The sequence below is a fragment of the Aythya marila genome (assembly GCF_965140915.1).
Source record: "Aythya marila genome assembly, chromosome: 11".
NCBI lineage: Eukaryota > Metazoa > Chordata > Aves > Anseriformes > Anatidae > Aythya > Aythya marila.
The window spans coordinates 21,781,599-21,796,790 of NC_139052.1; the positions used below are offsets into that span (position 1 = coordinate 21,781,599).

At 48.4% G+C, this 15,192-nt stretch overlaps 2 protein-coding genes across 10 annotated transcripts in view; one reads left to right on the plus strand and one right to left on the minus strand.

Moving 5' to 3' along the window:
* PPIP5K1 (diphosphoinositol pentakisphosphate kinase 1) overlaps window positions 1-13,581 on the plus strand; it is a 59,391-nt gene extending 45,810 nt beyond the window's left edge. For 2 of the 8 annotated variants that reach the window (XM_082769329.1, XM_082769330.1), the window contains exons 29-31: window positions 3,331-3,468; window positions 3,875-3,988; window positions 5,201-8,405. In XM_082769329.1, the coding sequence (XP_082625455.1) occupies window positions 3,331-3,468; window positions 3,875-3,988; window positions 5,201-5,892 (944 nt within the window). In that variant the 3' untranslated portion in view covers window positions 5,893-8,405. Of the gene's footprint in view, window positions 1-3,330; window positions 3,469-3,874; window positions 3,989-5,022; window positions 5,082-5,200 lie in introns of all 8 variants that reach the window. The other 6 variants (XM_082769336.1, XM_082769331.1, XM_082769332.1 and 3 more) reach the window with 6 other exon arrangements.
* An 11-nt stretch (window positions 13,582-13,592) lies between these two features.
* The window catches only part of MAP1A (microtubule associated protein 1A), a 57,411-nt gene continuing 55,811 nt past the window's right edge, over window positions 13,593-15,192 (minus strand). For both annotated transcript variants that reach the window (XM_082769327.1, XM_082769328.1), the window contains 2 exons: window positions 14,719-14,951; window positions 13,593-13,759 (listed from right to left, as the gene is read on the minus strand). In XM_082769327.1, the coding sequence (XP_082625453.1) occupies window positions 13,604-13,759; window positions 14,719-14,951 (389 nt within the window). In that variant the 3' untranslated portion in view covers window positions 13,593-13,603. The remainder of the gene's footprint in view (window positions 13,760-14,718; window positions 14,952-15,192) is intronic.

The following is a 15,192-nucleotide window of genomic DNA, read 5'->3' on the forward strand; positions in this document are numbered from 1 at the left end:
CACAAGAGTTGCATCTGTGTTCCTACTGCCTGCTGGAATCTCCTAGAAAACTGGGATTCTCTGGTTTAAATGGAGGACGTGAGACAGGTTCAGGTCTCCATTGGCTTTATATAGTGTAGTGTGCTTGGTAATCTCTGCAAAAGGGTCCTTATACCCAAGTCGTCATTTTATTAAAGTCTTTTAAAGCATTGTGTGTTGGTACTGGGCAGCTCTGAAAGCCCTACTCTAAGGTGAGAGTCACACTCTCCTTCAGCAATTGGAAGACTTCTTCATAAACTGTAGTTATATAGAGTAGAGGCTCTGACAGAGTGTGGTGATGTGCGCATTTGCCAAGAAACTGCCAGGGGGAGAGCTGAAATGGGAATGTTGTTGACTCAGCTGTAATGTGATGGGGCTTTCAGCTTTGGCATCAGCATAGCTGGGAGAATTGAAACAGGACTTGTAATCCTGTTGTAAGAGCACTGGGTTGTACCTCCCAGTGCTCTTACCTGTAGAACAGCTCTTGGGGCAGTCCTGTGCTCTCTGCTGCTGTGTCAGGCTGCTCCTGTGTTATCATTCAGATTCCTCCACATCACATGTAGTCTCCTTGGACATCCAAAATAATGCAGACTCCTCTGTCTTGAGTATCTTAAGTTTTTTTCCATTACCAAATCTTGTTTACTCAACTCTTAAAGCCAATTTATTTTATTTTACTGAACAGAAAATTGAGAGCCATAGCCATGCTGTGCTTCTTGCCCAGAGGAGATTACAGCTGAGCTTGGGAGTTGTTTCTAGCTACTCTGGTCTGCAGAGCCCAGACATGTGCCTCTTTCTGCAGGTAGATCTAACTGGAGGAAGCAGATTACTGTCTGCATCCCTAGTGCAGCTACTGTAGACAAACCTGAATTAAATGAAAAATGGCTGTGGGCTGCTGTTTGGTATAAAATGAATGAAATTCTGTTCACTTTCTTGTGCTATCGTCCCCATCACAAACTCCTGCCCAGCAGGCCCCAAGAAAAAGAGTTCAGGAAGTATCATCAGAAGCTGAGCTGTCAGCACTGAGTAGCTGTCAAATTGGAAAGGTTCATGTGTTTTCCACTCGTGCTTTGTTTATTTGTTGCCTCTTCCCCAAGGTGCCAGTTCTTCGCTAAGCATGTGTTATGCAACAGTGGTCAGAGCCTTTGCTTTAGACTCTTACTACTGTTGTGATACAAGAACTATAGTCTATAACGATAACTTCTGCTTGAAACTGCTGTTGTTGGCCTCACCACAGCAAAGCGGCAGGTAAAGAGAAGTGTGCAGGGCAGTGGGCTGCCATATATAAATGAGAGGGCTTGCTTGAAAACTGTAAATGTAGTGCTTCCCCTTAAGAACGGAAAGATCCACCTTTTCCTCCACTTTCTTGAGAGCAGTGAGATCACATATTGCTGGACAGATCTGTGCTATCAGGCATTTGGCACTTCTGGGATCTAGGTGTATTGATTCACATCAGTGGTGGTGTCGGTGTCACATGTTTCCTTTGACATTGGACATTTGATTTCTTCTCTATGTTAGAGGCATGCCCATGCACTCACATCCCTGTCGATGCCTCCAACGTATCTTGTAACAACATTGCTTTGCCCTATGTTATATTTAATCTTCTTCCCTTTTTCTTTGGAGACCTAGATAGTTGAGCTGGCTTTGGCTTCTCTTAAATCAGGTTCTGTTGTGAACTGACATTAGCCTCTCCTGTGCTGCTCCAACACCATCTCCACTCTTCTGGTCTTTTAAGTCTTCACCTTACCCTTTTCCTTTTAGATCTGTCTCCAGGATGCTTTTCAGAAAATAATTAAGTAAACAATATTCCTTATTCAGCCTTTCTGCTCAAAGGATTTCTCAGCAAGGGACAGAAGACAATGGTGTTTTTTCTGTCTTACATTCCTTTGTTCCAGTCAGAGATTTGTTATCCTTACGTCTCGAATTAATGTTTGTAGGCTCTTTGTGGCATAGGTAACCTCTCCAGGCTGGCTGTAGGGTTCTTTATCTCCAGTAGCTGTTAAGATGGTAGTGAATGTCTCTGCAGCACTGCAAACTGGTGATGATCTGGTCTGTAGCCTCCTTGTATTGTATGTAGATTCACTCTAAATACCATCTGCTGGCTTGCACTCCTTGCCTCTTGCAGAACTGGGTTAGGTGAGTGTGTTTGAGCAGAGAGCGTCCAGTGAAACCTGGAAGTGATTGGAACAATGTCTACTTTTAGCAGATACTCCAGGTACTCTTGATCTTCTTAGCAGGTGCTGTCAAGCTGCATGGACCAATTTTAGCCTGTCAGTGTGCTGGGCAGCAGTCCTGACACAGTAGTGCATCAAAAGCTGTTGCTCTTTTTGCTTTTCTAAGCAATCTTCCTTACCTGTAAGAACAGATATACAGATATGATTCCTTCACCATTTTTTTTTTCTGGGCTTCTCAGAGGGAGTTTGGGGAGTCACAGAATAGGAAACCTAAGCATAAGTATAGAGGTCTTTAAACACAAGAGGCAGAGCAAAAGGAGGCATTCCCATGTGTCCAGAGCCTCATGTGTTTCTTCCTTGCTCCTCTGACAGATTCACATTGGCTTGGTGCCCCAAAGCATTGCCAAGAAGCTTGGATGAAGAGGGATACGCTTTGCCATAATATTCTGCTGGCTTGAATAGCAAAGAATTTCTTGTCAGTGGCTGTGATGTAGCTTAGCTGTAAGCAAGTGTCTGTTAAATGTTGAGATACCTATTTCTGGTAATTCTGGGTTTGCTGGAAATGCAGTCTTTATGGGACAAAAAATTCAAACTGTTGCCCAGCCCTTCCTTGGGGGAGAGTTCTGTCAGGTGTACACTGGAGGGCCTGCTGTGGGAGAGGGAGGTTCTTTTCCCACTCCCTGCATTGGTAGCAGTGTGCTCTAGCTCACTGATAGTGAGAGGGGTGGACCGTGTCCCAGGCTGGAGTATCACTAATGGCAGGAATCTTCATGGAAATTATGTTGACTTCACTCAAATTGTCTTTAGCTTCTGCAAACTGTGGGGAACTATGCCGAGTTCTCTGTCATAAACAGATATTTTAGTGAAAAAGTCACGAGTATCGCAGCAAAGGTTGTTGCTGCTAGATATGGTTCCTTCTCCTTCTCCTTTTGCGTGTGCCTGGATGCTTGCTTTCAGGTCTGTTACTGCATGTGATTGCCTAATGGTGATTTTCTTGACCTAGAAAAGGAAAGGTGACTTTGGGCCTGAGAGTGGCTGTTGTTTGATTCCTAGACTGCCAAGCTCCTTAAGCCATGAGCAGTCCTGCATGGATTTGGGTTGTTGTTTGCTCAATTCATTTTCTGATTGGGTTTCTTTCCAGGTTTTGAAGGCTGTTCCATGGTTCCTACCATTTATCCCCTGGAGACCCTGCACAACTCCCTCTCTTTGCGACAGGTCAATGAGTTCCTGACGGCTGTGTGCAGGAGTTGCAGTGAGTCACATGTCCAGTCTACCGCAGGTACTGATGAGGTGGGCTTGTTTATGGGTAGGGCAGAGCAGAGCTGAGGCAAGCAGTCAGTTAAGGCCTTCTGGTCTTTCACATTTTTGGGGCAGATCAGTCTGCAGACAGGACTGGCAATAAGTGATCAGCCAGGTCTGTCTGCAGCTGATAAATACAGTGATGTGGATACAAACTCCAGCTGGTTAAATCTGAGGGTTGGATTCCCAGGGGCTGGGGGCAAGCATGGCTCTGAATGTGCACTCTTAAGCTCTTTCCTGAATGCGTGCTACTGGCTACTGGGCTATGTAGTCTCTGGTTTGACCCAGTGTGGCCTTTCCTTTATCTCTCTGTCTGAATGTTACTGATCTGTATATTTTTTTTCTTTGTTTGTGTGTGTGTGTTTGTTTGTTTGTTTTTCTTGAAGCTTTGTTTGATTCAATGATTGGCAACCAGATACCAGGGGACCCCTTTATGTCTCAGCGAATCCTGTCATCATCCTCTTTCCCATTGCGCCAGCGTTCGGATAAGCCCCCTTGGTGTGAGTGTGCTTGCGTCTTGATCGGGGATGAAGAGGGGAGCAGAGGGTGCCAAATGCTGAAAGCCACGTATTGGTATTCAGGGTTTTTATGCTTTGGCTTTGAAGGAACAAAAACAGAAAGGGGAAGGAAGTCTCATGCCCTGTAAGAAAGCTACCAAAGAAAGATGGAAAAAGGAACTCTATATATAGCATTGTATATCACAGGGAAATCCACTGTTGGATAGATGCTCTCTCCCCAGGCATCCTCTCCTGAGTGCAATAGGACATAGCCTGAATGCACTTCATTTTTAACTCAAGTTCCTTGCTTCTCTGTGACACGTGTCCAACTCAGTGTCAGCATGTGGAAGCACCTTCCATACCCTATCAAACACATACATGCCTCACCCAGAACTCCACTTTGGACAGCCTGTCATTTAGTTCTTCACTTACGGGCTTTTCTGTAGCTCCTGAGCCTCACTTGCCACAGCCTCTGCAGAGGTAGTGACTGTTGTTAATTCCTTTTGCAAATCTGGCTGGAACTCAAAGGGCTTATCAAACGGTTTCACAGCAAATGCATTAATAACACAAGTCAGTGTTGCCACTGAAAGGGCGGTTCCACTCTTCTTGCCATACACTCCTTGTTCCAGGAGTAGTGTGTACTGAGCTGTGTAGGGAGCAAGGCCAAGAAACTGATCCGGTGTACAGTTGTTTAATCCTCCCCCATTCATTGGACTAGATATAATCTAAATCTCTTCTCTGGTTTCACTCAAACAATGAAAACAAACAAACAACAACAAAAGAAACAAAACAAAGCCAAACATTGGTGGTGAAGCAATATTTCTTCTTCCAGTGGCAACTCTAGTTCAACATTCAGGGATTTTGTGCTTCAGGTAGCAAGGGCACCAAAGTTAAAGTGTCCCATAATAATGAAGGAATGAAAGAAACTGCTTTTCAGCTCAAAGCCCAACATCAGATTTCACATGTGATGTGTTGGCATTATAGATAAACTGTATGACAAGATGTAAGTGTGGTGTTTGTGCTTGTGTTTTCATCAGCTGAGCTGCCAGAAGCACACCTAACAGCAGCTGCAAGCACCTACCAGGGTGCATGGCATGTAGGTGACCCTCACCCATTGCTTCTAGAACTTGTGGGACTGCAACAGCTTGGGTTTGCTCAGGCTTTGGGCTGGGGAAATATCAACTACATGTTTAAGATTTCTCTTCCTCTTTGCAGACAGCAGTGGTCCCTCCAGTACCGTCTCCAGTGCAGGCCCGTCCTCCCCAACCTCTTCGGACAGCTGTGCTCGTTTCAGCTTCACCGAGAAACTTTCCATCAGTCCCCCAAAAAGCGAGGAGCAGCTGAATAGCCAGTCCCCTGAGCAAGGAGAGAGAGAACCTGACAGAGGAGGGCTTGATGTGGAGGAGGGGGTGTCTGGGTTGTCAGTGGCTGAGCCAAGTGCCCCAGAAATGCTGACCTGGAGTGAGGGCCCAGAGCCAGGTGGGGTCCTGGAGCTGTGCAAGGAGCTGGCTGACAAGAACTCTAACCCAGAGAAGAACAGTGTGCTGGCGCTGGATGAAGAAGAATCATCTGGGAAAATGCTAGACCCAAGTAACACAGGGAAACCAAAGTGTCATGCAGAGTCTGAGATAAGGCCAGCTGGAGAGAGAGCAGAGCCAGGTGAAGGGTATTCAGGGGGAATGACTGGCCTGAGTCAGTCAGGGCTGTCCAAGAACATCTTGGTGCCCTGTGAAGACGAGTTGCTGGGAGAGGTGTTGGACCCAGAGCATATGGGCAAGGAGCCACTGGGGGACAGCGCTCTGCCAGGCCAGCTTCTGTCTGCTCAGCCGTGCCAGGAGCAGCCACTGCCTCCTGAGACAAACGTGAAGGGGCTGCAGCCAATGCGTCAGGAGGGTCAGCAGAACTAGCGGCTAGCTGGACAGTACACTGCAAGCGCTTCTAGCCTGGAGGCAGCCCAACTTCCTGCACAACACTTCATGCAGCTGGCTGTCTGCAGCACAGAACAAGCCATATCCCAAGGCCACAAGACTCTGGGGTGTGGAAGAGTCTGCTCCGCTCCGACACAAGCCAGCTCTTTGCCAACCAGCAAGAGATAACAAACACCCCATCTGCCCTGTTAAACAAACAAATGCAGTCTCAGTACTGGCACAGCACCTCCATGGAGTAGGGATGTGGCGCTGCATCGGTGCAGGGTGTCCCCAGGGCTGTTTGCTTGCTGGGACAGCAGAGTTAGAGGATTGGTAGAGTCAAGGCTTTTGGGGTGGTAAGTCCAGAGGGGATAAATGCTCCCTAGAGATTTGTTGGCCCACAGCCTTCAGAGAAAGGCATTCTGGGTCCAAAGTAATTGGGTTCTTCACAACCGCCACCCTCCTCTGTTCCTTCCTTCCTCTCTTGATGCCCACCATTGGCCACCAAAAACAGATCCAGAGAGTCCATGTTGGGAAGAATAGGAAAAGGAGAAATCATTCTGAATGAGCGTGGGAAAGAATTTAATGAGAGGAACAGGTTCAAGACTGCCACTTGCAAGAAGAAATCTCTCTGGAGTGGACTTGAATATTTTTCTGCTGGGCTGGGGCAGGCAGAAGCCTGGAGATCCAGCCTGAGAGGGGTGTACAGGGAGCACACACGGGTTTTTTCTAGTCCCCAAGGGTCAGGCAAGGTAAAGTTCTGAAGTCTTGGTGACAGAAATTAAGAGAAACTGCTATTTGAGCAAATCAGGATTGTTAGAAACCAATAAGGTGAAATCTTTATTATATATAAAATGAAAAGTATTTAATACATATTTATGTAAATGACCTGCAAGCACAAGCCTGAGGGCAACATTGACACAGGTTTCCCTGCTACATCCTTAGTGCAGGCCAGGACTGTGCTTCCTGCGCCTCCTGCATTTATGGACAAGTCTGTGTGTTTGTCTATAGCTAGGATTTATGTTTTTGTGAAGCTGTGCCCAAAGATCTCTGCGCTGTGTTGTGATGATGTACGTTCACAGTAAATCTCTGCTGTGGGTCTGGTGTCTGCCTTTGATGCTGACTAGTGCAGCAGTGTGTGTGTGCCAGAGCTTGCAGATGCCCAGGGCAGCAAGCACTGCTTGTTCTTGTCCACCCTGAAGGAACGAGGAACTGTGGCCAAGACTAGTTACAAATGAAGTGAGCACACAGGCATGGGGCTCTGCTCGAGAAGGCCAGATACCTTTTTTCCTCTGAAGAACTGGTCATACTGAGGAAGAGGTCATGGCTTCCCAGGGCCCATGATAGTTTGCTGTAGGATGGGAGCTCCGGTCTAAATGTTTCCTTCAGTTCCAAGCATGTCCTGCATACCATGTCCTCTTTCCTGTGCCTGATAAACCCTCCCTGCAAGTTTGGATATTTAAGTATGGTGATGTCTACTTGTACCTGAAATGCAGCAGTCTTACAGTGGCTTTTAGTGCAGCACTGTGCCAAGAGGAAACCCAGCTCCCCTTTCTACAGGTTTGGGTGCTGGGGTCTGGGAAAAGGGCCTTCCACATGCTGCACAGAAGCTCTCTGGCTTCTGTTGGCAACCCTGAAGTCAAGACTTGCCGACCAGCTACCCTGGCCTGTCTGACTGAGGCTGCCAGGCTTCAGCGTGCCCTGGCCCCAAGAGCTGGCTGTGGGAGAGCTGGCAGCAGAGTAGCTCTCCAGACCCCACGGGCCCCTCGGGTGATGCCCAAGCACCAATCCTGCTGTGTGGCCCCACTGCAGCCCTCCCCAGGCTTGCACGTGGTCCTGCCACTGCCAACACCTCGCTCTCGCAGACGAGGCCCTGCTGGGGCCTGGCTCCTGCCAGCAACCGACAGTTCCTGGGGACAGCACCTGCGGAGCGGAGGCTGTGGCCTGGGCAGGCCCCGCCATCACCTGCTGCTGGCAGGGGGGGCTGAGCAAGATGCCGGCTGCCGGGTCACGCAGCAGGGGCTGAGTGGGTGTTTGCTTGGCATGGGCTTCAGGGGCCTGGAGCCTGCTGTGGGGTGGTTTCACTCCGCAGCAGTCTCTTAGAAGGTCTGCCTGTCTGCTCCCTCCCCGTTGCCAGAATATGGTCAGTGGCTTTGCTCAGTGCTGGCTGCCTGCCTGCCACACTGACAAGCAGCGCAGGCAGTGAACTGGGCCTTGGTGCTTTGTAGTTGGGAGCCCTTTTCCCCAGAGAAAGTGACTGCTGCCTGCAGTCTCCTTGTGCTCCTACGTCTGGGCAGGGTGACTGCTGTGGTAGCACTGCCCACGAGCTGGTGCTGCAGGACACACCAGGTCATCTAAGCACTGAAGATGGCCTTTATGGCACATCCCTGAAGGCCGGGTCCTGCAAGAGGGGATTGCAGGGTGCAGCAGTGGTTGAAATCCCAGATAGATTGTTCCCACTCACAAAGAAGCAGTTCTATTTAGAATGGTCCCCAATCTTCAGCCTGTTTCTTCACCTGGAAATAAAAAGGGAGCAGCACTTTGGAAGCAGCTGGCAGCTGTGGCTCTGCTGTGGCTCTCAAGCTCAATGAGAGATTGGGCCCAGACAGGGTTTTTGTACTTGTGATGAAAAATACAAAACTTCATCTCTCTTAAGTGCAAATATGTATACCAATTCTCATTAGTGTCTAATTTCAACATCAGACTATGTCTTTTGGTTCCTGGTGTCCTCTAGCCAGCAGTTATCTGGCTGCATTGGTACTTTGCATACTGGTAATCCTGTTAAGTGGTGTTCTCCAGACAGTTTGTTGGATCACAGGACTTCCTGATGCAGGGCAGGGTAACAGGGAAGCAGTCTGGTTAGTTGTACAGACTAATGCTTATGTGTATGTTTTGGAGGCAAATGTTCTGTCCTTAAAGGCAGGTACCTTTCCACAGGCAACCAAGGAGGAAGCTGGGCTACCTGCAGTGGCGCCAGAACAGGGTTCTGGTCTATGGCTACTCCCTTTGATAGGTAGGCTAAAAACAAGTAGTGCCCTTTATTTTAAAAGAGCTGCTAAATAGCTGCTCTGTCAAGAAGCTTGTGGTTTTTCATGGTGCTCAAACACTTCCACCTGAACACCTGCAGAGTGTGTGGTGAAACCTGAGCACAACTGTCTGATCTTAGTGCAGTCTTTAGTGTGTTTTTCTTGACTAAGAAGCAGCAGTGATTGATGGCCAGCCAGACCTTTCCAGACAAATGGGTGGTGTGAGTGCTATGAGTCACAAAGCAGAGGTTGGGATGTGTGTGCACGCGCATAATTTCTGGATACAATTTTAGGAGCTGATGTTTTTGGTTTAATCCTGCCAAAGCCAGCTCTGGCTCCTCAAATCTGTGCTGGCTGCTGTAAGCTCTCCGTGACATTTCTCCGTGACAGCTGCATAAGCTGTGATATGCTCCCCAGCCACAGTGGCCCCCCCCTTCTGAGTCTGCAGCCCAATCCCTGCTCTCTTTTTCCCCTGCATTCAACTGTGCCCCTGAGCTTCCTCCAGGGAACCACCAGGCAGGAGCAGAGCTGACTGGGCATCAGCCCCTCCTGACTGCTGCCTGGCACAGGCAGGGCAGAAGGCTGCTCTGGTAGTGTTCTGCTGAGTAGCGGAAGAGTTGAAACAGAGTGTCTTTCCCTCCAGAGGGAGGCTGCAGAATTTTGCAGTAGTGCAAAGGTGTGCTGTTGAGCTAAGGATGGGCAGCACCTGGTGCCCTGTCAGTGCCTTGAGTGTCCACAGTCCCTGAGCTGAGTCCCTGATGCTGGTGCCCTGCCTGGCTGGCTTGCGCCAGACTCCTGGCCAGGCCCTGCTGTGATGTGCCTTCCACAGGACTGGGGATGCTACCAGTTTGAGGAATGCTGGCCAGAATGGTGATTCCCAAGAAGTGCAGAAGCCACCAGGGAGAGCCTGGCTTAGTGCTGCGAGGCAGCTGCCTGCAGTGTCCACTGGAGTGGCTGTGCATGAAGCACCCGGGCTGCATCCTGGCCCTTGGCCAACCAAACATGGGCAGGAAACATCTTCGAAAGCTGCAACAGTGAAAAACCCCGCTGGAGCTGAGGAAGGAGGACGGGGTCCCAGGCAGGTCTGTACCGCTGGCGTGGGTATCCTCTTGGCAGGGTCACAGGTTTTAGCAGCTGTGAGTGAAATTGTGGCATAAGCACAATCACCCAGGCCTGCCTGAACTCAGGTTGGGCAGTAGCTGGCCAGCATCGAGGGAAGGCTGCTGGTGTGGCAGCAGGATCTGCATGCCCCCTGCCTACAGGATAGACTCACTTAAAGAACAGTTTGAAACAGCTGGAAGTGTTCTTGTTCGCAATTAATGTGGCTTTATTATTGATGTGTTGGGCTCCTCTCTTGACAGTAGTTAGTTACAGTGTTTCACATGGAAATGGGCAAAAGGACAGAGGTCAAGAAACTAAATTCAAATAGAAACATGATGCTGAAGAAAAGAATCAGGGCTCCGTTTTTAAAACATTTAGCATAGAAGCTGGGAGCACAAGTTGCCATTTCAATACAGTTGAGACGTTCACTTTTTTAAATTATTGGTTTAAAATAGTATTTTGTACCTATTACATACAGGAAGATTACATGTTGTTGCCCACATGCAGAAACAAGCAAAAGCAGAGTTTAACTGTTTCTCTCTATAGTGTTGTATTACCTCTGGCTCTGGATGGGTTCTGCTGGCTCCTGCAGGCTGAGCGGAGTCAGACTTCAGAATTTGGCATTTTTACAAGTCCTTTTCCCCCATGGCTTCAGAAGATTTCATGGGAGAGAGAGAGGCTGGAGGCACAACAGACTTCCACAAAAGACTTAAAAAATAAATAAATTGTGGAGTCTTGAAGACAGGGAAATGAACTGGTGTAGGATAGAGCAGTCCAAGCAGCGTAGCTGCGGAGTGCTGGAGCACAGCACATGGAGGGCAGGTGTTTTTGCTGGAACATGTCACTCCTTCCTGGAGGATGCAGGCACCTTACAAAGCCTCACCATTACTGCTTCTTATTCATAACTGCTTCAAGTTTAAAATTGAGAAACATTCATTTGTAGGTCTGTATAAAGTTAGTGCATTAGCTTTTACCCCTAGCCACACTGAGGAATCCAGGGATCCAGTCACTGAAGATGTCACGTTTGTTGCTCTGACTACCTGGCACTGAACATTTTGCATCCTCCACCTGCAGCTGGCTGCCAGCCAGTGCTATTGGCAGGTGAGCCAGGGTCTCCCCAAAGCACTGAAGGCAAAACCCCAGAGCAGTGCCTGGGGAAAACAGGAGCAGGTCTGTTACTGCCTGCAATTGCTTGCTGTACCCGACATTCATAGACACTTGACCCCATTGGGTTACAGAGAATGACATTTATTCTTCTGGCAGACACACTGTGATTCCATGGTTAATGTGAATACAGCGCAGGGCAGGGATTTCATAAATCCCTGAGTAAGCTCACATGCTCCTACCAAGGGCTGCATCAAAAGGGCTGGCTGCTCCTCGGGGAGGGGCTTCTGGCCTCAGGCTTTGTCCTGCAGCTGCTGGGTTTTAGACACAGCCTTGCAGGCTGCAAGCAGAGACCCCCTTTTGCTGCCAGCAAAAACTCTGCCCATTTCTCTGTGGTCTTTTGTTGTTCTTCTTTAAATTGCAGCATCTAAGTATTTGTACTGAGAAACCTCTGAGCTGACACCAAGAGCACATAGTGTCAAGTTAACACGTATAAATTAAAAAATCCAAACAAAATGCAGCTTAAGATAAAATAATAAATATATAAATTAAATGCAAAATAAACCATTTCCCTAGAAACTCCATTTTAGTCTAGGAGCAGGCTTCTAAGCAGCATTTTCTTTCTATCAGCTGCTAGAAAATGCTAGCATAGAGACTGAAGTGTCCCCGGCAAGCACAGCACATAGTCCTGGGATGCTTATTATGGAATCAGATCTTGGCTCAAGGCCAAGCATAGCGGGTAACACAGCAGATGGAAATACTTTGAGTTGTATGCCAAGCCTTGCTGCATTGCTTTCCATCTCATGTCTCTTTCACAGCCCACCACCACGCTTTTTTCACGCACAGAAAGTTTAAGTTATCCCTGTGATAAGGCTCTCTTGCAGTGCTCTAGGATGTGGCAAAGGCTCCCCGGGTGCTACAGAACAGATGCCTGAGCACTAGCACTCCTGGAGCTGCTCTCGCTGCAAGGGCTGGCAGCCCCACAGCAGGAATGGGCTTGAATGCCAAGGAGCCTCTAGGTGACTGTTCAGTGGCAATGATGCACTCACGGCACACAGCTACATCTCTGCCAGGCTGGCCATACAGCAAGGACCTAAGTCCACAATAGATGTGCAAGCAACAGGCTGCCAGCTGCAACTGCAGGGTATGCACAGCACAGCCTTGCCAGCAGCTATTCTGTGCAGGCAGCTATGCATGCTCCTGCCACAGTTGTGGAGTATCTATGAGCTAACACAATTGCTAAACTACTCCCAAGTGTTTTTGGGAAAGGGGTTCTCTTTCCTCACACCACAGGTTCTATTCCCCACATCCTGGGCACACTTAGGGAGGGCAGCAAAAGCTTGAACACAGCTAAGAAGCTGGACCACTGGCATACATGTAGCAAGGAAACTGCTGCTGCTTGCAGAACTGGCACACATCAGCTACGCTGGCCAGACAACAGCATCTCAGTACAGCATGCGAGTTCCTCAGCTGCCTCACCACACTCCTCAGGAAAGCCTTTGGTTTACGAGGGCAGGGAGGTTTCTCAACTATCATAGGCCAACAGAGGCCGGGTTGTTTCAGCCCTTCTGCTTTAGAGGGGGCTGTAGTTGTGCGTTTGGATACTGAGTGTGACTGTTCAGGCAACAGCCCCTCTGTGCCTCCTCCTGTCGCACTGCTGATGTGCAGGAGTAAGTTACCCACTTAGTGTGCAAAACTCAAGTTAGCAGGTTAGGAATGTGCTCCCTGTAGCGAAGAGCAACAGGCTGAACTCTCCCCTCCCACTGCCACCCCTCCCCCCCACAAAACCAACATGTCCTTCAGCCCAGCTCCTTGAGCATAGCGAGCAGGTGTTGCAGGAGTCTGTAACCAAAGTATTTGGGATAGAAGCCTGCAGAGGTGGCAAATGGTGGCCCTGCCCGGTTGGAGTACAGGCCCCCTCACCCAGAACACCACCTGTATGCTCAGGATAGAAGATGGAAGAATGCCTTTCACTGTCATGTTACAGTTGGAGGGTTTGGCCTTCCCTCATCATGTAGGTTTGCTTTGTGAATTAGTTTTTTTCTCTGTCTCCCTGCCCCCAAACACTGTCAACATGCAGCAGCAGCACTTCAGCCCTCACCAGAAAGATGAGGCTCATGGTGCTACAAGTTAAATGGCAAGGCAGCCAGGAAGAGAGTAGAACAAGCTCTCACAGCAGCAAGGCAGCCAAGATAGTCTACAGAAACTGTACAGGCGGCAGAATAAAGCAGGGAAAGTGGAAGTGCCCCTGGCCTGCAACTGCTCTTGCACAAACTCTTAGCTCAGTCCAGAATATTACAGAGCCCTGCACTTCTTTTTCATAGCATCCAGTGCTGAGCTAGATGGGTACCCGATTGCCTGACAAATGGGAACCATGTAGAGGACTAAACCAGAGAACTGGACTGTGATTAGATGGTGTCTCTGATGTTGCATCGGTGATTGGAGAGTCAATGGATGAACGCAAAGTGTGGCTGGGAGATTTAGAATTCGATCTTACAGGCTGGGAAAGATTCGTCCTGCATCACAACAGTACTGCTGCTTGCCAGTACCATGATGTTTAGCTCCTGCTGTTTCTCATGGGTCTGTTGGTACCATTCTCTTGTCACCTCAGTATCATGTGTCGGGATCAATGTCACCTGGGGAAAGAAAGCAGGAGGCATCATTGTTCGAGAACAACTGCACTGGTAAACAATGCCCGTAGGAGCTGAGGCTAAAATTTCCCATTAATTTTGGAACACTGTCCCCTTGGTACTGCTTGTTCTATTTAATGCCTTTCAGATGTCACATTCTCTAAGGCAGAGCTGGTGCTTTATTTTATGCAGTACCAGCACAATGGGGCTCTGAGCTGGCTGTACACTAGCAGTACTACCCCAATAATGGTGAAAATGGCTGCAGTGGAGGGGAGAGCCTCTCTTTATTGTGCGCCAGAAACAGCCTTAGAAAGATCCTTCAGTGTGAAAAGGAGCAATGCTGAGAGTATTACTGTTATTGATTTTATAGACTTGATCTGCCTACTGACCCAATGTGCAGCTCAGGGACTTTGAAATCGGGGGGTGCATCATCTGAAAGAGCATACACACTTCCTGTACCTGTCATCAGAAACAGCGTCTACCCAAAATCTCCTGCAAACCTGACTACACAAGAAATATAAGTAAGAATGCTCCATTTGTTTTTTAATCTCTAATAAAAGTTAGTATTTATTACCAGTATAATAGAAAGAAAAATCTTAAGCAAGCAAGGCTAGCAACAAATGCCACAGGGCATGGGACACTGATGAATATTCAGCCTGTGACAGTGCTTGTTTTTGCTTTCAGATAGGCTCATCCTGCAGCAGGTGAGAAGCAATGTATAATCTCTAAGTGCTTCCTCCTCTCAGAAAGATGTGGAATGGAGGACACATCTAACACGACTCCCATCATTCTGAGAGTGTCCCCCTTCTCAAGAGTACAAGTAGTTACTCCTCTGAGATTGCAGAGCAATACATGCCCAGTACCACTTGTATCCTCTTAATGTACTTTGTTTGTGACACGCACCTTCCCCCAAGTGCTTATGACACAAGGAGAAACATACATTCCCAGGCACTTCCGTGACATACCTGCAGATTCTCCCCCCACTGAGACTTCCCTTCCAGGAGCGCATCCAACACTGCACGGCTTGGTTCTCCATTGGCTGCATCATTCCCACTCACAACATAATATGATGCTCGAACCCGCTTGAAGAACTCTGGATCTGTGTTCTTTCCGCTGCAGTGGTTGGGAATGTACGCCAAGTCCACATAGACAGGTGGACCCATGGGCACAGCCAAACTGCTTTTAGGACTATTGGAAGCTTTGGAAAAAAGAAAGCAGAGACTATCAAAACCCTTCTGGAACGCACAGGCACTCAAATTAACACCGAAGAAACTGGATTCCAGAAAGGTTTTTCCCTTCAGCAAACAAGTTAACATTTATCCAGGCTCAGAGGAGATCTGGGTGGAATTTTGAGCCAGCACTGAAAGAAAGGGAGGAAAAAGGAGTGAGTTCTGCTGTTCTTGGGGGTTAATGAAGGGGGGCTGGAAGGCTTGAGACTC